The sequence below is a fragment of the Lissotriton helveticus genome, chromosome 7 (genome assembly GCF_964261635.1).
Source record: "Lissotriton helveticus chromosome 7, aLisHel1.1, whole genome shotgun sequence".
Classification (NCBI taxonomy): domain Eukaryota; kingdom Metazoa; phylum Chordata; class Amphibia; order Caudata; family Salamandridae; genus Lissotriton; species Lissotriton helveticus.
Window position 1 is genome coordinate 1,571,720,512 of NC_136068.1, and position 24,308 is coordinate 1,571,744,819.

At 49.9% G+C, this 24,308-nt stretch overlaps 1 protein-coding gene across 5 annotated transcripts in view; it reads left to right on the top strand.

Moving 5' to 3' along the window:
• The window catches only part of DKKL1 (dickkopf like acrosomal protein 1), a 1,301,767-nt gene that overhangs the window by 1,108,165 nt on the left and 169,294 nt on the right, over nt 1-24,308 (top strand). For all 5 annotated transcript variants that reach the window (XM_078655082.1, XM_078655084.1, XM_078655085.1 and 2 more), the window contains one exon: nt 155-299. In XM_078655082.1, the coding sequence (XP_078511208.1) occupies nt 155-299 (145 nt within the window). The remainder of the gene's footprint in view (nt 1-154; nt 300-24,308) is intronic.

Consider the following 24,308-nt stretch of genomic DNA (forward strand, 5'->3'; position numbering starts at 1 on the left):
TACAGATGTTAAGGAGAAACCTATGCATACCACCACCAGATATGATGTGACCTCTCTGTCTCAGTAAATATGGATAAGGTCGAGTCTAATTGATAAAAAGGTATCCAGGTGTTTCAGCCAGTGAATATAAAAAACAACATGTCTGTTCTGCCAGGTGTGCCAAAGAGATGCAGAGTGCTGTCTAGGTAACTTGTGTGTCTGGGGAAGATGCGCTGGAACGACTCGTGGCGAGAGCGGGACGAGCTGTGACCCACTGCGAGATGAATGTGCTGAAGGGCTTTGCTGCACCCATCAAAAATGTGAGTTTCTTCATCTTTTCTTATCAGGTGATGCTTTGTGTTTATCAGTCATGCAGTGATCACAAAGAAAGAACATATTCCTTGCCTTCGGTAATATTGATATGCATTTTCAGCAGATTCCTGGTACCAGACTAGATCCGGAAAAAATCTTGCCAAACTACCCATCCACTGGCACGAGGTTAGGCCTCGCCAAGAATTTGCAAGCCTCAATGGTTGCTGACTCGCAGACTAAATATAATCCATCATGGGCTCTGGTGACATCAGTTTGGTCAATTTTTTTCCATGAACTAACCTGTGACAGTGGCCTAACAAATCTACAGAAACTGCATAGCAATAAGAAACAAGCATTAAAAATACAATAGGTCTCGCCTATTATTAAGTTAAAGCTAGTTGCTTTGCTATACAATACCATTAGCAAAGCACATGGCTTTAACTTAATCAAAGGCGAGACCTATTGTATTTTCAATGCTTGTTTGTTAAACTCACGAAGGATGATCTGGTTGAACCCTGAAAACAGTCAATTTGTATGTGCCAAAATGTTTTATAAATATTGACTTCGTCGGGAGCATTTCTGAAACGGGAAGAGAAATCAGGACACATCAGGAAGTGTATTCTGAGGTCCATTACAAACGTGAAAAGTAAGAGGTTGCATGGTCTTGTTGGTTAAATTTAAAATAGAATAAATAAGATCTAACCGTTACAGTTATTCATTCCATCCGCATTGCCTCCGCCCATCATTTACTTGCTAGTTCCAAATGTCCCCCGGGTACGGTTGTGTGAAATTCAGGCAATTTCCCCCTGGGTAACTGGTTGAAAGTTTGGGAAAATTATGTGGAGTTACGCAAAATTATGTGTAGAGCAAAACTGGCAGGGCTATTTTAAAGCACAAAGGACGGGAGTACGAATTTTGTGCTAATAAATGGCTAAATTGCACGATGTGAAAACCAGCCATTTGCATTTGGTTCGGTTGTATTGTTCCTGTGCTCTTGCAATAGGATTTTCCCCCAAACAGGTGGAACATTAACGGCATGACGTAAAAGTGTAATTTAAGGCATTTCACATCAAAAGCGTAACATGAAATGCTGGATAGTAGGCAAGATGACCCCAGCGTAAAGGAAAATTCCCCCTGGGCCAAAACTAGTACTATTACTAGTGCGTTTCCCGCTTTTTCTTACATCAGCCCCGCGATCTTCTCTCTCTAGTGCTAAGTAATGGCTCTACATTGGTTGCTAATGTTCCATGTTGTATTTACACTATTGCCTGTATATTGTAGTCACTGTTAAAATACAAGCTTATTTTTCTGTTGTTTGTATGCTGGCATTATATACCAATGACACACTTTGAACAAACAAAAAAGAGTAACACATGCATTTATTAAATCTTTTATCTCATTTATATATGAGGTGCTCTACGCATCACCTAGGTCAAGCAATATGCATGGGTGATGACAGGGCTTTAAGTGGGATGAAAAAACTGTGAGGTCTCGTAAAGGGGCGTGGTCGAACTAATTAAGGCGTGGCTTAAAAACACCCAAGCTAAAAATCTGTTTTTAGCATAGTGTGCCACCCTCTGGTATTTTGTTGATTCTATAGTTGCATCCAGATATATAATACAGCAAGTAACATTATACCTACAACCAGCCAGGACAATTGAGTTTGCCAATTATTGTTAGCTTCATAAGATAAATAAGCAACAACTCTGGCTTCGTTGTATGTATAATATTGAAAATGCTTTCATTTTGAAATGATGAGACTGTGAAAGAACTATAAGGAGTTTCTTTGAAGTTACCGCAAAGGCAGTGAGCAATGGCACTGCCGCAGAGTTAAGATGTATCTGTTCATCGAGGGTGAGGGCAAAAATGGAGAGCCTGATAGGGACTCGCCTCGACACCTGCAAGACCCGGCTCACTTAAAGCCCTGGATAATTGATGCATCCTAAACCACTGCACTGTTTAAATGTGTGATTCCAAGCTTGGTAATCATTCACGTTGTGAATATACAGGTGCCTGTAAGCGTTGCCAAACGTTTGCATTGCTGATTTCAAAATGACATTTGCATCACAACTCTCCATCAGTGTAGGTTAGAACCCCCTGAACACTCATAGAGTCTTCATAAAAATGATGGCGGTATTGTAAAATGAAAGGTTCTTAAAAAGCACCTCCCCTTCTCTCCTGTGGTTCAGTCCACGTGACAACAGACATGAGCGGAAGTAGCATTTTCATGCTTATTGTGCGCACGCTGCGGTCACTAAGGGGCATATTACCAACAACTAGCGATAATTATCGCTATGTTGGTTTAGCGGCGATATTTTTATCGCTGAGCTGCGGCGATTTTTATCGCTTGGAGTCTTGATATTATCAAGGTTTATCTCCTAAGCGATAAAATCGGCCGAAATGCATGAATATCGCTAAAAAGTCAGCGATATTCATGCATTACCGAGCTAATGCCCTTAGCCATGTTATCCACCTACCATTGGATAACATGGCTAAGAACTGCTCAGGGGCAGGTGTTAGCTTTTGGAGATATTCGCGCTTAGCGCGAATATCTCCAAAAGTTGGTAATAGCAGATAGCGATGTTAGCGACTGTTTCCAGTCGCTAACATCTTGGCACGCCCACTTTGCATGGCATTAGTGATAAATGGCCTAGGCACCGCCGCCGGGGAATGAAGCTGTGCACACAGCACATCCGCACACAGACACGTCAGACACACTCTCTGACCTGGGAGGTCACCTGGGGGATTGTTGAGTGTTGCAGCCCGAGCGCTGCTCCCTTCTTGCCACCGGACCTTGCTGCCTGCCGTTACCCGAACACCGCGGCGAAGCGGTAGATCGGGAACTACAATTCCCAGCACCCCTTGCGCCCAGGAAGGTGCGCATCCTGCATCCTGACCCGCCCCCGGAGGTGCGCTTAAGGCCAGCGCGAGCCCCGGGGGAGCGGGGGACCTGACACATTCTCTGACCTGGGAGGTCACCTGGGGGATTGTTGAGTGTTGCAGCCCGAGCGCTGCTCCCTTCTTCCCACCGGTTCTTGCTGCCGACCGTTACCCGAACACCGCGGCGAAGCGGTAGATCGGGAACTACAATTCCCAGCACCCCTTGCGCCCAGGAAGGCGCGCATCCTGCATCCTGACCCGCCCCCGGAGGTGTGCTTAAGGCCAGCGCGAGCCCCGGGGGAGCGGGGGACCTGACACATTCTCTGACCTGGGAGGTCACCTGGGGGATTGTTGAGTGTTGCAGCCCGAGCGCTGCTCCCTTCTTGCCACCGGACCTTGCTGCCTGCCGTTACCCGAACACCGCGGCGAAGCGGTAGATCGGGAACTACAATTCCCAGCACCCCTTGCGCCCAGGAAGGCGCGCATCCTGCATCCTGACCCGCCCCCGGAGGTGCGCTTAAGGCCAGCGCGAGCCCCGGGGGAGCGGGGGACCTGACACATTCTCTGACCTGGGAGGTCACCTGGGGGATTGTTGAGTGTTGCAGCCCGAGCGCTGCTCCCTTCTTGCCACCGGACCTTGCTGCCTGCCGTTACCCGAACACCGTGGCGAAGCGGTAGATCGGGAACTACAATTCCCAGCACCCCTTGCGCCCAGGAAGGCGCGCATCCTGCATCCTGACCCGCCCCCGGAGGTGCGCTTAAGGCCAGCGCGAGCCCCCGCATCGCGGGACCGCGCGCGGGCTAAGCCCGGGCAAAGGGCGGGCCCTCTGTGGCCCTCAGAGGCACGAGGAGGACGGGACGGGCCACCCCACCTTGCCAATTCACTCAAAGAGGTACTGTGATTCCCCTTACTATTACTATCAACCCATTTCTTTGGAGACTCGCATCACACCATGTCTATCTGGGAGGAGCTTAATGCTATGTGTGGATCTAAATATATCCCTGACTTTTTATCCCCCATAAGCACAGCTACCAATCCAGACGATGTTAACGCCACCCTGCAGATGTCACCTTTTTGCTCGAATAAACCCCAATCTCCAATCAAAGCACTCCCGGGTGGGCTCAACATCAAGATAAAGAACGATGATGTCATTGTTAACGGGAACCCAGCCAAAACTCCAAAACTATGCTCCAGTCCCTCTCAACATCACTCCAACTTCAGCTCTGTGTCAGGGGATATGGAGCATGGAAAAATGGAAAACTGCCTATCATCCCCTCAACCAACTTTATTGGCCCAGCTTGAGAATCTACTAACCTCCCTAATTTCACCGCTGGTGGATAAAATTAATGATCTGGGGGACAGGATATCTAATATTGAACTGTTGATCAAAACATACATTCCATCTGGAACTAACCCAGTATTATCAGACCCTCTTATTCCCCTCACTGTCCTGGAAAAACCCAAATTGATTTCCTGCAGGAATGCGCATTCTCAAATTACACCGCTTGTACAAACAAACCACATCGAGGCTAAACCTGAACCTGTTAGAATGCCACGAATAAATGTACCCCCTGAAGCCGCCCCTTATGTGACCGTTGTCTCTGGGATCCCACCACTAACTCACGGAAAACTTGAAACTCGTCAAGATTTATTACATAAGGCTATGTTTTGGTTACAGACCAATAGACCCCTGCCACCCGACCTAGATGGGGGGATCCTAAGCGTTAGGAGGGTGGGGTGGTTGGGCACTTTGCCAAAAGACATTCCAGGCGACTTGGTGCTAATTAGATTCAAGCATAGGAAAATAGCCCGCTATTTACGATCCTGCAAGCATAAAGAGGGGGATGGCCCAATTCGTATCTGGGATTTACATGACTTTTATCCGAGCATTCCACCCTCCCAGTTACCTAGAACACAAGGGCCAATGTAAAAATGCTGCTCTTCTTTTATTAGAATTCTGCATAATATTTTTTACTTATGAGAAGTTTTGGTTCCCCTGATCCCCTTATCAAAATGGTAACTTTTTTCTTACAAATTTTTATATTTTTATCTATTTTAATGAATTGACTAAATGTATTGTTGTATATTTCTATTTTATTATGAATGCTTGTATGATATTCTTTGAAATATCGAATAAAGCTTATTTGGATTTGGATAAATATCACTGACATGCAAAGCGGGGCCCAAGATGGTCGCTATCTCCTACTAGCTGTCGCTAACTGGTGTTAGCGACAGCTAGGTAATAGGGAGATAATTTTATCTCTGCTTTCTTGGCTTTTAAACCCCCTTGATAATATGCCCCTAAGTGCTGTGTGAGGACAGGAGAGGGCCTTGTATGCATCATCAAACCATGGATCCCTGAGTGAGGGTGGCTAATTATCCACTGAGGAGGGCGAGTGCTGAGACAGCATGTCAGAGCACTAAGGCCACCACTCAAGTTGAACAAAAAACCTTTCTAGATGACTTGATCCCTTCTACTGGAGCTATTTACATCATCAGACAGCGAGCATATCTGAAGCTGCGTGCAGCAACCATCATGGCGTCAGTGTCCTGTGTCCTACAGGGCGTCACTGTTGTCCTTCAGCAAACTGCATCTCTTGGCTGTCTAGTTCCGTAGCTCTGCAACCGGAGGAGCGATTCTTGTGCCGTTCTGGTGAAATAGAGAGCGGAACTTAGAAAGAAAGCCAATTTTCTACTTCTGAATATACTAGACACAAGTTGTGACTGGAGGATCGTGCTATGAATGCACAGCTGATCAGCAAAATCAAGGTGATGTGAGCGGGACCCTTCCGAGTCGTGTTCCACAAAATGGCGGCTATGGCCGAGACGCCTGCGAGGAACTCGAAGGGGATGTAAACAGAGGCGCAAGCTGTGACATTACCTCGCTTTGAAGATTTTCCTGTGGCATGAAGGTGGGTGGCTTTTTACCAGCGATACAATCTCTGTAAAGCGAGAGAGAAACGCTTTAATCAGAGCCAGTGACGTGCGATCTGCCTGATCCTAAAATGGCTCCCCTGATGGCCGAGATTAGCGCTATCTCATCCCCGCAGCGCCACTAAAAACAAGAGATTACAGCGCTGCCAACATTGCCTACTAACCACCACTGTCGTTTGCTGCTTTCCTGCTTCTCCTGCAGCTAAGGATAATGCCGCAAGCTGACACCAATGAAGCCTTGTTCCAAAATAGCAGCCGAATGTTACAAGAGATCAGGAGGAAAGAGAGAAGTAGCGCGCACCAAAGCTGCTCTTTACATCATACTGCCTCTGCACTTCAGCCAAAGATCTGCATTGCTCATAGACACTGCTCGCAGTGTAAAATGAAATAATAGTAAATACATGCAGTACATTAAATAAATGCGAGCATCGGCCATCTCCTGCAGTCTGCATATCGGTCACTATATATTAGCCACTGGAAAACCTCTGCGCGCCAAATAACCTCTGCAACCAGTATCCCACTGCCTGAACCAGTATCCCACTGCCTGAGCCTTAACATCTGTCACACTGCCATCACAACAACAGCTAGAGTGCTGCATTCCTGTGGAAAACTGTAACAGGAACATTCGTAGAAGTCTTCCAACCTGAGGGTGGCGGTGAAGAGGGAAGGTAGAGTGCACCAAAGACACTGCAAGCCACTACAAAGCCATTGCAAGATGAGGTAGAGTGCACCAAAACCACTGCAAAACCGTGGAAACAGAGCCAGAGCTGAGCCTGATCCAGGTGAATGCCCGAGGAGCGGTCGGTGATGATCCCAGACTGCAGGCAGCACCAGCGTAATCGCGACTTAACCCCTTAAGGTCGAAGTTAGAGCAAGGCTGGATCGCACCTGCGGACGCCAAACCCACTACAAGAACCAACCCCGCCATGGCTGGCATTGGCAGTTCTCCCACCATTACCAACTTTGCCAGCATTGCCAGTTCAGTTCAGCCAGCACAGCCAACACAACCAGCAATGCCAATACTGCCTGCTTTATTATCACAACTAGCACAACAAAGAGACAAGCACCATAGCGGTGTCATCTGCCCAGGTAGGCTGTAAAACCTCAACATCGACCACCAAAACTACACCTATCTTCAGGTGAATACAGGAAACAGACCCCAGCCCGACACATAATTTCGCTTCATCACATATCAACCTCTTCGAATAGATACAAGTATCTCCATCAAGATGGCTGACAAAGAATCCAGGGCTACATTCAAAAAGTCAAAAGCAGAACCAGCTATCTCAGACTCTCCAATCAAAGCCAAACCAGACCTAAATAGTACAATGGACATGATTGTTTTAAAATTGGCTGAGGTACATGACCTGGCAAAATCTACAAAACAAAACACTGACTCCATGAAGCTGGAACTCACCGCCATCAGGGCAGACATGAATACAATGAACTCAAAAATCAATGACGCAGAACAAAGAATAAGCGACGTAGAAGACGTTACCACTCAGGCTGGTAAAGAAATTAAACACCTCTGTACCAGCACAAGCGAGCTTCAGAGACACGTTGCGGGATTGGAAGACCGTAATAGGAGAGCTGGAAGCACGCCGAGCTCAGCGCCCTCCTGAAGAAACCAACAGCGGACCCCACCGACCTCAAGAACTTCCGCCCCATCTCGCTCCTCCCTTTCCCTGCCAAAGTCATCGAGAAGACCGTCAACAGACAGCTCGCCGCCTTCCTCGAGATGAATGGATCCCTCGACCCCTCGCAGTCTGGCTTCCGAGCCAACCACAGCACCGAGACCGCCCTGATCGCAGCCACCGACGACATCAGATCCCTGCTCGACAAAGGGGAAACAGCGGCCCTCATCCTCCTGGACCTCTCCGCAGCGTTCGACACTGTCTGCCACCGCACCCTAGTACAGCGCCTCAGCAACATCGGAATCCAAGGAAAGGCACTGGAGTGGATCATCTCGTTCCTCGCCGGAAGAACCCAGAGAGTCCGCCTCCCCTCGTTCAGATCCGAGGCCACAGAAGTCATTTGCGGCGTACCACAAGGATCATCACTCAGCCCAACCCTCTTCAACGTCTACTGAGGCGGTCCAAGATCGATCCGGAGTGGCACCGATTCGGAGCCCCATGACTGGAGAAGCGGAGACGGAGCCTGGTTGAGGCCTCAGCATGGAAGAGCGACGAGAGCCAGGAGTGCCAGTGGGGCGGTGGAGTATCGATGTCCTGAGGTGTCCGCGCCGCTCCCCAGGGCCTTTGTGACCTACCTGGCGGTGGAGCGCTGTGAGTGCCGGTGGAGATCTGGCCTGAAGAGGGTCGTCTTGGTGGTCGGGGAGCAGCACCCACCATCTTGATGCCTGCAACGGCAGCCCGTGACTGAGCACCAGGAGGCACTGTATGTCCCAACAACGATTGGAGACCTGACCCGAGCTGAAGGACTGGTGGCTGCTCTTTGGGTGTGCGACGGCCCCCTGGGTGACTGACTGGGACCCCAGCGGCTCTAGCAGCTAACGGCCAGCGCCCCTGTTCCAACACATCCTGCAGGGGGAGCGGACTCAGCTTTCATTGCCACTTGAGAACCATCCCACCTCCTCCCCCGCAGGCCTTTATGAGCGCCTGAAGCCCTCAGCGACCAGACTGCCATCTTATGACTGAAGGACTGATGGCTGCTGTTTGGGTCTGCCGCGGCCCGCTGGGTGAGTGACTAGGACCCCGGCGGCTCTAGCGGCTAACGGCCAGCACCCCTGTGCCAACACAGCCTGCAGGGGGGAGCAGACTCTGCTTTCATGGCCGCTTGGGAATCGACCCACCTCCCCCGCCGCAGGCCTTTATTAGCGCCTGGAGCCCTCAGTGACCAGACTGGTTTGGTATGTGAGCTACATAGCAGATGGTGTCCGGCATCCTGGGGGCGCAACATTAGCAGGTGGAACCTGGGATACCCAAGCACCATAAAGACTTCGGGCCTCAGGTGAATCTGGTCACTGCACAGGCTGAAGAGACACGGCCCTAGATGCGCCCAGCTGCTGTTTGAAATGTAATGCTTGGAGTGAGCTAAGCTCTGTTGCAAATAGTAAAGTTCTAGGCGCTACAGGATAAGAAGAGACTGAGGCGGAAGGAAACCAGGCAGGATGAGAATTCTCCACAGCGGCAGCTTCAGAGCATCACACACCATGACGAAGCTGAAGAGACTTCCAAGCCGCCATTTTGGATGGGCACCCATGCAATCTAGAAGCATCCGCAAAGCCCCAGATGGTCCTCCAGGCCAAGGGCATACCCCCTTGAGAGAAAATTGCGCCCATATTGTAGCGAGACTGTGTTGATTCTCTTTCTACATGGTAGAAGGGGAAAAGCAAAGCCGGAGAGCCTAGGCTTCCGAAGTGAAGGGTGATAAATGGAGCCGCGGGAACGTACACCCCAGGCACTTTTATACTAAGATAAGGGACGGTTCACCATTCGCCCACAGCTCCGACCACAGACTGAATGAGCAGAGCACAATAGGTGACCGGCCACGGACAGAACCCCCTACCGCGATGCCGCCTCGGGAGATCACTGGGGCCTGAACTGTGGGACCAGTACAAAACCTGAGGGACATCAAAGAGAGGGCCAGCATTTGCGAGACCCATTAGGCGCGCAAACATGTGAAGGAGCATTACCAGGTGCCATACATTACCATGGCTACAGCACGTGCAAAGAAGGACAAGTCAGTGAAAGATATGCTGCTGAAGCAAACTGGGGTGAGTGGGTCAGCGGGCAGCACTTACAGTAAAAAAGGCCAGTTAGAGGTGGATGAAGGGGCTTATGGCCCGACAACCAAAGCATTTATGACAAGGCTGTTTTCGTCCCTCAAGGAGGACATCCAAGAAATGATAAGCCAGCTGACAACCGACCAGAAAGAGATCAGACACGATATAGAAGAGGTGGGGGAGCGTGTGGTGACCTTAGAGGAACATGACTCTAGCAGGGACGAGTAGACCACTATGATGCAACAGGAATTGATCCTTCTCTAGAAGCAGCACATAAACTTGCAGGCAGATGCCGAGGACCTTGAGAACTACTCCCGGCGCAATAATGTAAGGATTAGGGGAGTACCTTGGCAGGCTGAGGGAGATCTTAGGGCATATGTCCTCGCCCTCTGCCAACCTGTCCTAGGCAGCGATAATACCAGGGACATATAAATGGATCAGGTACACCCGATGGGTTTGCCAAGAGGGAATAAGGCTCCACCACCAGACATCTTTGTCTGTGTCCCTGATTTCCAATTGAAGGAGAAGATCATCCGTAAAGCACAAGAGACCCAGCCTATTCATATCAAAGGTCATGCACCCACATTTTTCCAGGACCTAGCGATGTTCACTCTGGTCAAGAGACAGGAATTTCGTGACATAACTACCCACCTCTGAGAACAAGGAATCTCATACTCTTGGGGTCATCCCTTTCAAATCATCTTCAAGCTTCAAGGGCGACTGAGGCAACTTCGCTCCCAGAAGGAGGCTCAGGAGGTGCTGGGGCTGACAGACACTTCTGCAACTGAGCAAGACGGCGGACCGCAAGAGAACTCTTGGCATGGGCTCCCACGATGGCAACAGGTTGGAAGCCACCCTCCAAGCTTAAACCGGATCTGGCAATGATTGCCAAAGAAAGGGAGGTGGTGATTACTTCGTTGTCCTAGTCACCAGACCGTTCGATCTACCCCTGAAAATAACTTTTTTTTTTTGGAGAGTTCGTGCACACATGTTATACAACACAATACAATTCATTCAAGATGCAAAATGCAAAATACAGAATCCAATGTACATTAATGACGGCCCCGGGTACATCAGTAACTACCAATAATGTATAAAAAAGAAAGAAGAGAAAGAAAAAGCTCTAATTGATTAAATGGTGACCATTCTCAATATTCGTGTGCCGGCACTCATAGTTCTGCATAAGGGGGAACTACAAACAGTATTGGTCCAGAGGAGGTTTAACATGCAGTACGGGAAGCCTAAAACTAGACAATTGACATCGCACTAGCCTAAACCCGCATCCTTGCCGCCCTCCAAGCGGCCACTGGTGCCCAGAGCCGGATCCCCATCTCTCTTGTTTTTAAGCCCTTAAGTTCATATAGGGCTCCCTCGATGTTATGGATGTTATGGATACCGAGAAGCCTACATAGCCACATTTGAAATGTTGGGGCCTCTGTATTTTCCAGGCGGCTGAAATTAATATTCGAAGTACAGCTACTGCTATAAAAACTAAAGCTTCCTCCTCAATCCTTAGATTTAATTTAATATCGCAGCCGATAATCAGTAATGTTGGGGATAGATTTATTTTAGCATCTAGCAGCCCCTCTAAAAAGGCCGCAATCTCAGTTTTGATTAGCTCCAGTTTCTCGCACCCATAAAACATATGTACGATGTCCGCTGGTCCTTTACCACACCTAGGGCAATCACTATCCAACCTCTTCCCCCAATCAAATAACTTAGAGGGCGTGTAATATAAATTAAATAAAGTTTTAAAATGCTGGGCTCTAAGATTGGAGGAGCGCAAGAATCTTTTATCGAATGAGAGGGCTCTATCCAGGTCAGTCTCTGGGTCCCCCAATTTCATGGCCCAAGCTGCCTCAGTCTTGACCATATCACCTGGGGATCCTTCCATGAGTATCTTGTAAAGTCCCTTAATTCTACGCCCCCCCCCTTCAGATAGTCCAGAAGTGCACTTCTTTTTTCCAAAATGATGCGGGGTCTTACTGATCTAATTGTATTAACCACCTGAAGATATTTATATTCTTGCCCTTCCTGTAATGAATATCGCATCCTTAAATCCTCCAGTGTCCTACAAACATCCTTCACCATTATTTGCCCAAGTGTAACAATACCTTGAGGCTCCCAATGTCTCCAGGATCCATCCTTACACAAGTTTGGAAAAAGTCCAGCATTCCAGAGAGGAGTATGATGATTATACCTAGGAACTCCCATTACTTTCTGCACTGATGCCCAAATCCCCACTATGCCTTTGAGCAGTTTATATCGTGTTTTCTTATAGTACCTTTTTTCAGTTCTCCTCAGGAGTACCCCAAATGCTTCATTACCCAATGCCAGCTGAAATATGGAAGGAATATCATCTTGACCCACATCCTGCCCCCCCCGCCCCTGATCAAAAAGTATTGCCATTTCTGTGAGGAGACAGGACCAGTGATAATTCCTGAGATTTGGCAATCCTAAACCTCCCCTTTCCTGAGGTAGAGACATGAACTTATTTGATCTTCTGATCTTGCCGTATTGCCATAGGAATTTCATAAAAATGGCTTCAATTTCCTTTATAAGTTTGTCTTCTATTTTAAATGGGATGGATCTGAATTTATACAAAATCCTGGGAAACATAGTCATTTTAATGACATTGGCCCTACCTATTATCGATAAATGTAATGTATCCATCCTTTTTAAATCCTGTTCCATTGATTTCAGAAGCGGTGTAAAATTATCCCTAATTATATTCCCTGGTTGTGAGTCAAGTGTTATACCAAGGTACACCACCGAATTAACATACCTAGCATCCAGTTTAGTTATATTCTTGGAGCACAAAACTTGGGTCTTTGCCTCATTTAGTCGATATCCTGAATGTCTCCCAAACAGACTTGTAATAGTCACTATTTCCCTCATAGCAGACTCCGGGTCGATAGTAATGACGGCTAGGTCATCAGCATATGCGAGCAGTTTTGTTTGAAAGCCTTTTGTGACTACAGGTTTTATCGCCGTATTGCTCATTATTTGAGTTATTAATGGGTCGATATACAGCGCAAATAGAATAGGGCAACATGGGCAACCCTGCCGAGTCCCCCTCGTTATGCTAATTTTCTCTGAACTCCCCCCCCATCAACTGAATCCTAGCCGTAGGAGTGGAATACATTGCCTGGATAGCCTGTCGAAACCTTGGACCGAATCCCCTCTCCTCCAGCACTTTCCACAGAAATGACCACCTTACCCGGTCAAAGGCCTTTTCCGCATCGAGGAGGACCATCGCGGCCCCCTCCCCCCCGGCAGCACAGATATCAAACACGGTAATCGCTCTTCTGATGTGATCCGTCGTACCTCTCCCCGGGATGAACCCGTGCTGCCAGGGTGAAACCAGGGCCCCGATGATCCTCCCAATGCGGGTGGCCAAGATCTTCGCATACAGCTTGTTATCAGCGTTTATCAGGGAGATAGGCCTATAGGAGCCTGGACTTTCTTTGGATTTACCTTTTTTGTGAAACACTACGATGTTGGTGCTCATCCATGACTCCGGTATTTTGCCAGTATTCATGATCCCATTAAACAGATCTAGAAGGAGTGGGGATATTTCCTCCCGTAAGCACTTATATATTTCGAGTGGTAACCAATCCGGGCCCGCCGCCTTTCCTATTGCCAAACTTTGTAGAGCTACTATTACCTCATCCATGGTGATAACCTGTTCAAAAGCGTCCCTCTCTCCCTGGCCCAATCTTACACCCGTACTTCCCCAGTTTGTAGTTGGGGCATCTGTCACCGCCTCCTCCTGGTATAGATCTTGATAATACCTTCTAAAAACCTCCAGAATCTCAGATGGCTCCTCATATACTCGCCCCTGTTCTTCTATTTGCGTAATTACATTTTGCTACGTGACCTGCCTAATACGCAGCGCTAGTGCCCTCCCGGCCTGTTCCCCTGTTTCGTATAGCCTGGTTCTCTGTGTATGATATTCTGCCGCTGATTTTTTAGCCAGTTGGTTCTGTATTTCCGCTTTAATAGTGTTAATCCTCTTGAGGCTTTCCAATCCTTGCCGCCCCTGACAGATATCCCTTCGGTGCTGCCCTTCTGCCTCAGTCAATTTGTTCAGTAATTGCTCCCTTTCTAAATTAATCCTTTTCCACAGCCTGTTAGTATAGCTAATAGTCTCCCCCCTTAACCCTGCTTTATAACTGTCCCAAACTGCATTACGAGAGGCACTATATCTATTGGCATCAAAAAAGGCCTGAGACCAGTTTTTAATGTGTTCCATGTAGACACTATCGGTTAGTAATTTTCTATCAAAAGTCCAGGGTCTAGGTCCTTTCATAGGTCGATTGACATCTATTGTCATTACCAGAGGGTTATGATCGGACATTATCATTGGGAGTTTGGAGATTTTAACCTTGTTCAATTCAGTAGCTGATACCAAAAAGTAGTCTAATTTAGAGTATTTGTTAAAGGGGTGTGAGAAGTAGGTGAACCCAGTATCCCCTGCTTCTTTATTACCCCAGACATCTCTCAGCCCATGTGACTGCAACAACGAGAATATAGCTCTGTATACCCGGGGCTTACGTCCAGTATATGGGGTACCACTAGCGAAGTCGGCTGATATATTGAAATCCCCGCAAACTACTATTGGAGCTGGCCAATCTGTCAATTCCTTCTCTATAAGATCAAAAGTCTCAGGATCGTCCGTATTGGCCCCATATATTGAACAGACAGTAAATCCCAGATTCATTTCACATATGGCCCACCCGCCAAGGGCGTCCGCCTTGCAGCGCTTAACGCCTCCCAGGCCCACCTTCCCAATGATAGCTACCCCCCTTGTAGTAGACGTTTGAGAAGAGCATGACAGAATTTCAAACCCTTTTAGATTAAGCCAATGCTTTTTCTTCCATGGCAAGTGGGTCTCTTGTAACCCAAGGATGTCTATACCTGTTGTTTTAAGGTATTCCTCAAATCTACCCCTCTTCTTCCGGTCATTCAACCCGCTGATATTAATGGAGCCAATCTTAAGCTTAGGCATACTCCTGGACCAAACATCGCCAACTTCTCAAACGACAGAAAAACATATTGGATACATAATTACAAAAACGCTTTTTTCCCAAATTTTCTATTGAATTTGTGTGTGGAATAGTGACACGTGCTCTCTTTTCTTTTGCGTTTACTCCCCCCAACCCAGCCCTCCCCCCCACTCCCCCTCGCAACCCCTACCCCCCCACCACCCTAGCCCCTCGACCGCCCACCCTCTTCTGTGAGGTGCTCAGACTAGGTGTGTGCATGTGATGGGTGAAGCGTCGTAGCGAGGACTCAATATATACTGCTTAATGGCCTTAGCCTCAGAGCCCATGTTACAAACAAAAAGAAAATAACAAATGGCAGACACTTAGCAATTCCATACATTGCCTTGCCCTTAAGAACTCCCATCCATTACCGCCACCTTACGCTGTGTACAACTACTAGCGTCATATCCTTTCATGTATAAATAACATCTAAGTACATCCTGATATCTAGCTATCTGCCTACCCAGACCCACCACAAAAAAGAAAACAATTCAGATTAGAGTTATATGGAATCCAAGAATTCCTGCGCCTTGATTTCTGACGAAAAATACAATGTATTCCCATGATGGATTACTTTGAGCTGGGCCGGGTTTATAAGGTAGACCTGTATTTTCTTGTCCTGAAAGGGCTTAATCAGTTGGCGTAACCTCCAACGCCTTTCGACCGTAACATGGCAGAAATCAGGTCTGACAGAAAATGATAGCCCCTCGCTTGTCCTCTTAGCGTCAGGTCTTGCCTTTTCCGCTATGGCCTGCCGCAAAATGAAGTTCCCCAAAAATATCAAAATTGCCCTGGGTTTGTCTCCTTCACTTGGGTTTCGGTTTATCCTGAACGGGGTTCTGTGTGCCCGCTGAATTTCTAACTCCCAGCTCCAACTAGCCAATTCAGGGAATGCTTGTGCAAACAATTTAACAATAAAAGCTCTCACATCCCCTCCCTCCGAGCCTTCCGGTATCCCCAAAACCCTTAGGTTATTTCTCCTGAGCCTATTTTCGAGGTCCTCCAACTTCCACTGTATGTCCTGGGCTTGAGCACCATACGATTCCACCTTACTGGTAGAAGCAGCAGATTCAGCCTCTGTGGAAACCACTCTTTCTTCAAGGTTCGACACCCTATCGTCCACGTCGCACAGGCCTTTGAGAGTTTCCTCACAATGCTCTTTATCTTCCTCATAGCTGCTTGGGACTTACGATTGTCCTGCCTGGTTTCCTCCCGATGCACAATTATTTCCTGGTGAATTGTCTCTAATATTGACCTGGGGGAACTCGTGGTCCGGATCATGATTAAGGGATCCTTGAAGCAAAGTAGTAGGTGAATGTTCCCTAACCCCTTCTGATCATTATTTTTAAAGAAAGTCCCTGGTTTCACAGCCGTTGCAGGGAGGTCCTCCTCCGGATCACTCTCTGACTCTGGGTTACTTCCATCTATGTCTGAGCTGTGCTCCACATCATCTTCAGACCAGTCTGCTTCTTCAGCCACAGAGTGGAAGCACTCACTGGGGGTCTTCTCGCTCTCTATGTTGCTAGTTACAACCGTCTCCTCAATAAACGTAATGCCAGTGGTCGAGGTACTGATTAAACCGGGATTGACCTTAGTTGTAGCAAAGTCTTTAAAACCGCTACCTCCCGTACCCTCCAGGCGTTCCGTTAATATTACATTAGCTGGGCCAGGGTTAGCAGCGGCAATATCTCCCTGAATGTCACTTTCATCTGGGGGTACATCTGGGGGTATATCAGAGGCACCCACGACCAGTGCCGTGGTTAAGTCTATGACAGTGGGGCCAGACCCACCGATAACTTTTTGGGCTGTAAGGCCAACTCCATTGCATCCAAAATCATTCCGATCCTCCAACATGATCTCGCCCCCAGGTGTGCCGACCTCTAACTCAGTCTCAGTTTCAGGAGCTTTCCCCCCTTTCTCCTTACCGCCGCGGATGAACATCTCTGCTATGCTGATATTTGCGGTATTAGCGGTGGTTTGGCGGGTCCTGACCGCTGGTAGCCTGGCTTCCTTCTCCGGGGGTTGAGCTTGAGCTGGCGTCAAAGCCTTCATTTTTCCCGCTGGCTCCGCAGCATGACCGGAGTTGCCCTCAGTTGTTACAGGAGCGCTCACGATTTCGCCAGCATTCTTTTTCTTATTGGCAGCCTTCCCGCCGGCATTAACTTTTGGGGCCATCCTACACACTCGCTGTATTGCCCTGGAACAGTATACTTTGCCCCACTCGGTCCTCTCGGGTCGGTAACACCGCTTCTCTCCACTGCTGAGGATGATCGTGAGCATGCCGGGTCCGCTCCGCCCACTGACTCCGCGAACTCCGCAAACTCCTTCCGTGTTACCCGACTCCAGTCGGACTGAGACTCCCGCCTCCACGATCTTCAGGAGCAGGACAGACGGCAGCATCAACCGGTACGTAATCATTTGTTCACCCCCCGAGGGTTCCCACATAGGTTACTGAATATCCACTCTGAGGCAGAATAACTTATGGGTCCATGTCCCCGCTACGGACTGCTGCCACTCAGCCGCGCATCGCGGCCGCCATCTTGCCTTTGTCACTGAAAATAACTATGTAGCTAGCACCGGGATGGCATACACGAGGTGGAGCCGGGGGAACCCATTGACACGGCTTGGGGTCTCTGATGATAGACATTACCTCGCCGATTGGCGGAGGCGGAGAGCTAAGCCATGAAAGTCTCACACCATGCCACAACCCCTTTGTGTTTCCCTTTGCAGACAAACTTTTGTCACTATACGTTTTATATGTTTTGGGTTATGGGGGGTTAACTCTGTTTTGGGTGTTGTTGTTTTTCCTTTTTTTAAATATTTTATCCGCACCAGTTGCTACAGACTCCTACACTCGCTCACCAACGTCAACATTAGCACACCATGGTCTGAGGGGGTCAGGGAGGGAGAAATGTGCATCATACAGCACACTAACCCCGAAACCATAGTATTGGTAGAGACTTAAAGGTTGTAAGCCTCAAGGGGTGTGGCCACGAGGCGAATGAGAGCAGACGAATGAGCACAGAGCTCCACGCCGACCCCGTCTTTTATTCTGCATAAGGGACATTGTAAGAGCCCCCGAACCCATGGGGCGAAGGTAGCAAGAGCCTAGAGGCACCAGCCGCTTAGAAGGCATGCCCTGGAGCTCAGCAGTCAAGAGAACTGCCAAATGAAAGGGGAGCAGAGTCACGGATGGCGGTGTACAAGCTCAGAGAGCCCGATAGCTGAGAGGGCGGCTTCTACTGCAGGGATTAACAAGGACCGCCGGCGGGGAGGATGTTATCTACGAAGGCCCGGGCGATTGCTGCTGAGGGGAAAAAGGGATTTCAGCCCCATACAAGCCTGGTGTATCGATAAATCCGGCAGTTGAGGGGCAGCAAAATGGCGGCGTGAGCGACCCGACAGAACTCACGGCGGGAAGAGCTGAAGCCGCGTGTGGGTCTTGGGGCCTACATTGTAGCCGAGAGACTGGGACTCCTGGTGGGAGTCTACAGAAGAAGAGTATATCACAGCACAACTCAGAGCGGGACACACATAGCGGGGAGCACCCCCCACTGCCCGGGGGCGGAATCAACAGCCCTCAGGAGGCTTGCAGGTACGCGATGGCACTGTGATGGGTGGAACGCTCCAGCCAGTGGTTAAATTGCAGCGCGGGAGATGCTGAGGCCGCACCAACCACCTAGATAAACTGTGGCGGCTCCTGAAGCAGGGGGAAAAGTGGCGCTGGTGTGGCCGATAGGAGCCGTGCGTTGGAGCTTGCGGAAGGGCTGACAGTCGGGCGGAGGGAGCGGCCTGACTGATGTGCAACGGAGCGGCCCAGAGGCTGCAGAGCACATGGAGTCTGAGGCCGGCCGCCGCTGCTGCAGTTGATGGTGAATTTCAGCAGGGCCATCCGGGAAGTGGAGGCGGTGGATGAGGGACACTACGGAGGGCTGGGGCAGTGCGACACTCCTGGAGGGGAGTTGCTTTTGTAATACCAGCATCACAGTGGAGATGGTGAAATAGGCAAGCCACCTGCTCTTGAAGACCGATTGGGGAGCAGAGGATCCCCAGAGGAAGTGGCGGATACAGCGGGGGTGCCCATGCGGCTAGAGGGGACTGGCGATTGGGTGGAGTCGGTTGAACATATCGGTCACCCCCCCCCCCCACTCTCGAGGGGTCAACAACTGGTGCGACTGAGTCTGGAGGTCCGCAGAAGGGAGGACACCTGGCCAGCTGGTGAGACTCGGCAGAGCAAGGAAAATACGGCTGGATGGGAGCAGAGACGTATGGAGCCGCCGATGGGCGCCCTCAGCAAGAGGTGAACAGGGCAGTGCTATTGGAGAAGTGGCAGGGATGACAGTAGTGGCACGTGGAACGTTCATGCCGTGGGCGCGGACAAGTGGTTGAGGCAGGGGGACCGTGGAAGAAGACAATGTGATAGACACTGCAGCTGGCGCCCGATGCCCTGGATGGGTCCCATCGCTGGAATAGAGCCTCGATGCCCCGCTGAAGAGAGGGCTGCCAGGAGGGCTGAGACTGTGGTGTGGCAGGGCCCGACCGGGCTTGGAGGTCGACCTTGCCGAGGTGTGAGCTTTGGAGAGGGGGTGAAAAGTGGTGCAGTGAGGGCAGCTAGACTGCCTGGGTCGAGGAAGGTCAGTGGGAACCACTGAGACGAGGTGATCTGTAGAGGAAAACCCACTGGCCTAACGGATCTCAAGGCCAGAAGAAACATGGGGAAGCCGAGGGAGAAGCAAGCGGGTACACCAGTGGAGCAGGACGAAGACACGCCGGCCATGGAGGTGTGAGGGGGGTCACAGCAATGCCCGGAGGGGATGCTACAGCAACAGACACCAGGGAGGCATTGCAACTGGACATTGCGCATGTCACGCAGGGCCTAGGATTGCTCAGAGTGGACCACGCCAAACTGGCCGACAGGGTGAAGCAAACTGAGGCAGCCATAGAAGTCCTGGAACCGGCACAGAAGTCGATGGTGGCACAGATGACCGATTTTCAAAACAGACTTCTGACCCTGGAGCGGCGAACAGAGGATGCTGAAGGGAGGAATCGAAGAAACAACATCCGGGTGGTGGGCCTACCTGAAGGGGTGTAAGGATCCAGCATGGTGGCTTAAAGGGACTGTCACGCCGGAAGGTCTATCATCCTTCTTTACTCTGGAAAGAGCCCACAGAGTGCCAGCCAGGCCATTGGCCCCCGGGAGACCACTAAGGTCAGTGGTGGCCAGGCTGCTTCACTAAAAGGATAGAGATCTCCTGTTGAACAAGGCCAGGACGGCGGGCTCATACATAGTGGACAACAGCAAGGTGACATTGTTCCCGGATTATACTCTTGAGGTCCACCGCGCAGGGTATCGTTTGTCGCAGTCAAGAGGGCACTTCAGGACGAGGGCATTCTATACTCTCTGATGTTCCGGGCGTGCCTGAAGATAACTGTGGATGACAAGATGTCCTTTCACGACAGCCTTGAGGAAGCCTGGGACTGGCTGGAGATGTATAAAGTGGGTACTGGAGATGCAGGGCGTGGTGTGAATGCAGGCACAGAGGGACCGCGACCACGCAGACTGAGGCGCAACCGGCGACGTCAACCAGCGGCCCAGAAACCAACGGAGACAACGGAGAAGGAGCGGGCAGCCGCTTTGCAGGCTGTCACGGCTATCTCTCGAGAGGAAGGGGTAGCATCTCCAGCGGGGTCAGAATCAGAAGGGAGGTCCCTGGAAGAGGACAATGAACATTCAGATGCCGGAAGCCTGAAATTGCCTCATGTGACAGCGGGGACAGCAGATGAGATCGTAGATGGGCGATGTAGACTCTGGCTGGACATGAGTAGTGCAATAAGCGCGGGGCTGGATGTGTGGTGGGGTCTGGCTTAGGACTTGGTTGGCTGGGATCTGACTATTGAGGGCCGGGGGTAGATGGGGCTGTGGAACATTTGTGGAGGAGGTCTCGCATCAATGCAGCCCTGGAGGGGGCTAGTTGCACATTAAGGGGGTTGAGCGCAGGATGGCGGTCAACTAGATGGCCGACTCTCTGAAGCTTAGGGCTCACCTCCCGTAAGTTTGGGTGGGTATAGCTCATTAGGAGCTATGTGGGAGCACTTGAGCAATAGTTTGGATGGGTTCTAATATTGAAGCGCCTGTTCTGGGGGAAGGGTGTTGGGAAGGGATTGGAAGGCGGGGGGAGTTTGCATCACAAGGCGCCACAAGGTGCATGCTTGCCTCATACGACGAGGGGTGTATGTAGCGCTCCTTCGAGAAACACACGTTAACTGGTCTGAGGGAGTAGCTCTGAAAAAGAGATGGAGGGGGCAATTGTTTTACACAACTTACTCAGCTTTTGCCAAGGGGGGCCTTGGTGTGGGTTAGAGAGGGAGTCCCTTTTCAGCCAACGCAGCAATTAGTGGACCCAGGGGGAAGGTTTGTAGCGGTGATGGGTTGGCTAAATGGAATGGACGTAACACTGTAGTGTGTATGCCCCCAATGTGGATAAGCCCTCATTTTGTGAGAGTTTATCGGGGAGCCTGGCGCCATTTTTAACTAATGCGACAATAATGGGGGAGATTTGAACTCAATAGCAGATGTGGAGAAAGACAGGTGACATACCCCGCTGTCTGGTGCCCCAGTACATAGGATTTCCAAGTCGAGAAGCGCATGGCAAACAAATTGAGGCTGGTTGACACGTGGCGCGCCCAACACCAGGAGGCGAGGGATTATTCTTATTACTTTGGCCTCCACGACTTGCATGTGCGATTGGATGCAATATTGTGCACCCCTGATGTCCAGTCCAAGGTGATAGGTAGTGAATAGCTGGCGAGGACGGTATCAGACCACAACCCGTTGCTAGTGCGGTTACGATAGAACCGAGAGAGGGCGGTCATACCGACCTGGCGGCTCCGACCGGAGGCGCTGGAAGATCCGGTCTTTTGTAAGGAGTTGGGGACGGGTATGGACCAATTCTTTGAGGAGAATATGGGGACGGCAACGTCGGCGGCAATTGAGTGGGACGCGTTCAAGTAGTGGTCCGGGGTATATGTTTTAGCAAGATGATGGGAGTAAGGAAAACAATAGTGACTGACCTGGAGCAGGGGGAAGGCCGGCTGCAGGACGTAGAGAGAGACCGGCCTGGGAATTCGGGGGTGCAGACTGAGGTCTCAGAGGCTAGAGAGGCGGTGGCGTTACAGGTAGAGAGAATGCGCTCCTTTGATTATAGGAGTTACAGAGCAAGGATGCACACCGAGGTGGACAAATCGAGTGCCTTGCTGGTGTGGCTGGCTAACCCGATTTCTAGAGGAGCACCGATATTGGATCTGATAGCCCCCACAGGGGAAATGGTGAGGATACAATCCGGGATAAACAGCTTGTTCCTGGAGTATTATACTGGGCTCTCCAGTAGCCACCTGAATCAGGATGCCAATAGCACAGGGGAGTATTTGGAGGAGGTGGTCTTGCCGAAGCTGAGTAAGAAGCAGGGAGACCTGTTGGGAAGTGAGGTCACGGTTGGAGAGATCAGGAGCGCGATTAAGCATATGGCCCATAATAAGACGCCTGGAGTGGGCGGTCTCCCCATAGAATTTTACTCCAGATACGCGGATTGTTTAGCACCGCGCTTACAAGTGATATATCAGGAAGCGCATAAGGCAGGGAAACTGTCTGCAACCACTAGGGAGGCTATTATCATTCCCCTCCTGAAACCTGGTAGGGAAGCAACGGATATGAAGGCATATCGCCCACTCTCAATGTTGACAACCGACTACAAAATCCTGAGTAGGATCCTAGCATCCCTCTTACTTCCATACATGTCGCAGTTAGTGCATTAGCGCATCGAGATCAGTCGGGTTTCATACCTAAGCGTAGCACGTCCATTAATGTGAGACAGCTACTGCGAATTTTGGAGGACTGTCATGATTCGGCTTCGACTGCCTTGATTCTGTCAGTAGACATAGAGAAGGCCTTCTATAGTCTGGAATGGCCATGTCTTTTCCAGGTTATGCGTAGGCTGGGTTTGGGAGAGGCGTTTGTGAGATGGACTCGAATACTATACAACTCAGCGGCGGTTCGGGTAAGGACGGGGAGCCGGTGTTGTCTTCCTGCTCAGTGGGACGGGGGACGTGGCAGGGTTGCTTGCTGTCGCCACTGCTGTTCGCATTGGCGATAGAACTGCTGGCGGTGTAAGCTAGATAGGGGAGGCATTATGTTGGGCTGGAGATGCGAGGAGACATGCATTACATATCGCTTTACGCAGATGATCTGCTGATGTTTTTAGCCTCCCCTGGCGAGGTCTCAACGGGAGCGACGGTGCTGTTGCGGACATTTGGGAAGGTCTCAGGGTTGTGCGTGAATTGGGAGAAGACTTGCCTATTCCCGGTACACCGGGCGATCGGAACCCCAGCTAGACTGGATGGTGTAAGATGGGAGCCCTGCTGCCTACCATACTTGGGTACTAACATCTATCATGAGCAGGCGGACCTTTTAGAAGGTAATGTGAACAGAGCAGTTCAGGGGATCAAAGGGAGCATGTCATTTTGGAGTACTTTGCCTTTGTTGGTAGCAGGAAGAGTAGCGCTTCTGAAAATGGTAGCACTGCCTAGACCATGGCTTTCCAAACTGTGTGGCGCGGCACATTACTGTGTCGCGCCCCAGCCGTAGGTGTGTCGCGGGATGAGATAAAATGACTTCTGCCGGCAATCGGCAGAGTGGAGCTGCAGGGGCTCTTAGAAGGGGCGAAGCAACAACAAAGCCTCATTCACATGCACAAGGTCTTTAACGACCTGTGAAGTGCTCGGATGCGGCTGTGAGCGGGCCCGGGCTGCCACACACGACGGGGGGGGGGAGAAATGTCTGGGTTTTACAACAGCGTCCGGGTGTAAAATGTTTCACTCAATCTTACACTTACTAAGTGCGAGCCTGCCTCACCTTTCCGCCACACCACAGTAATTTATTTACAGATCAACTAAAATGGGTGAATGGAGATTCATGCTTCTTAGGGACATACTTTGATGATCCTCTATTCACAGTAAGTAACACCAGCAATCCTTTGACTGACTAGATTTTAGTGAGCCAGTGCAAGCTGTTAAACGTATTTAGTTTATGTATTACTGTATTTTGCATCACCATATTTCTCGTCCCAATTGCATGAGATAATGCAGTTGTTGTGGAGTAGCGTAATCAAATAGCGCCACCTTCTGGAGGGTTGCAACTGATGTTTAGTTTTATCAAAGTATAATGAAATGACTACGTTTCTCATCAACCTTTCGTGAAAATGTTGAGATGACATGAGATGAGGTGCAGTGTTTCCATTGTATCTACAGGCCTGGGTGGGCAAACACCAGCATAAGCAGCACTGGGTAGTGTTTGTTTATTTCCTGCTCTGGGCTGGGAATAGACTACATTCAGTGCTATGGTTCCTTTTGTGCA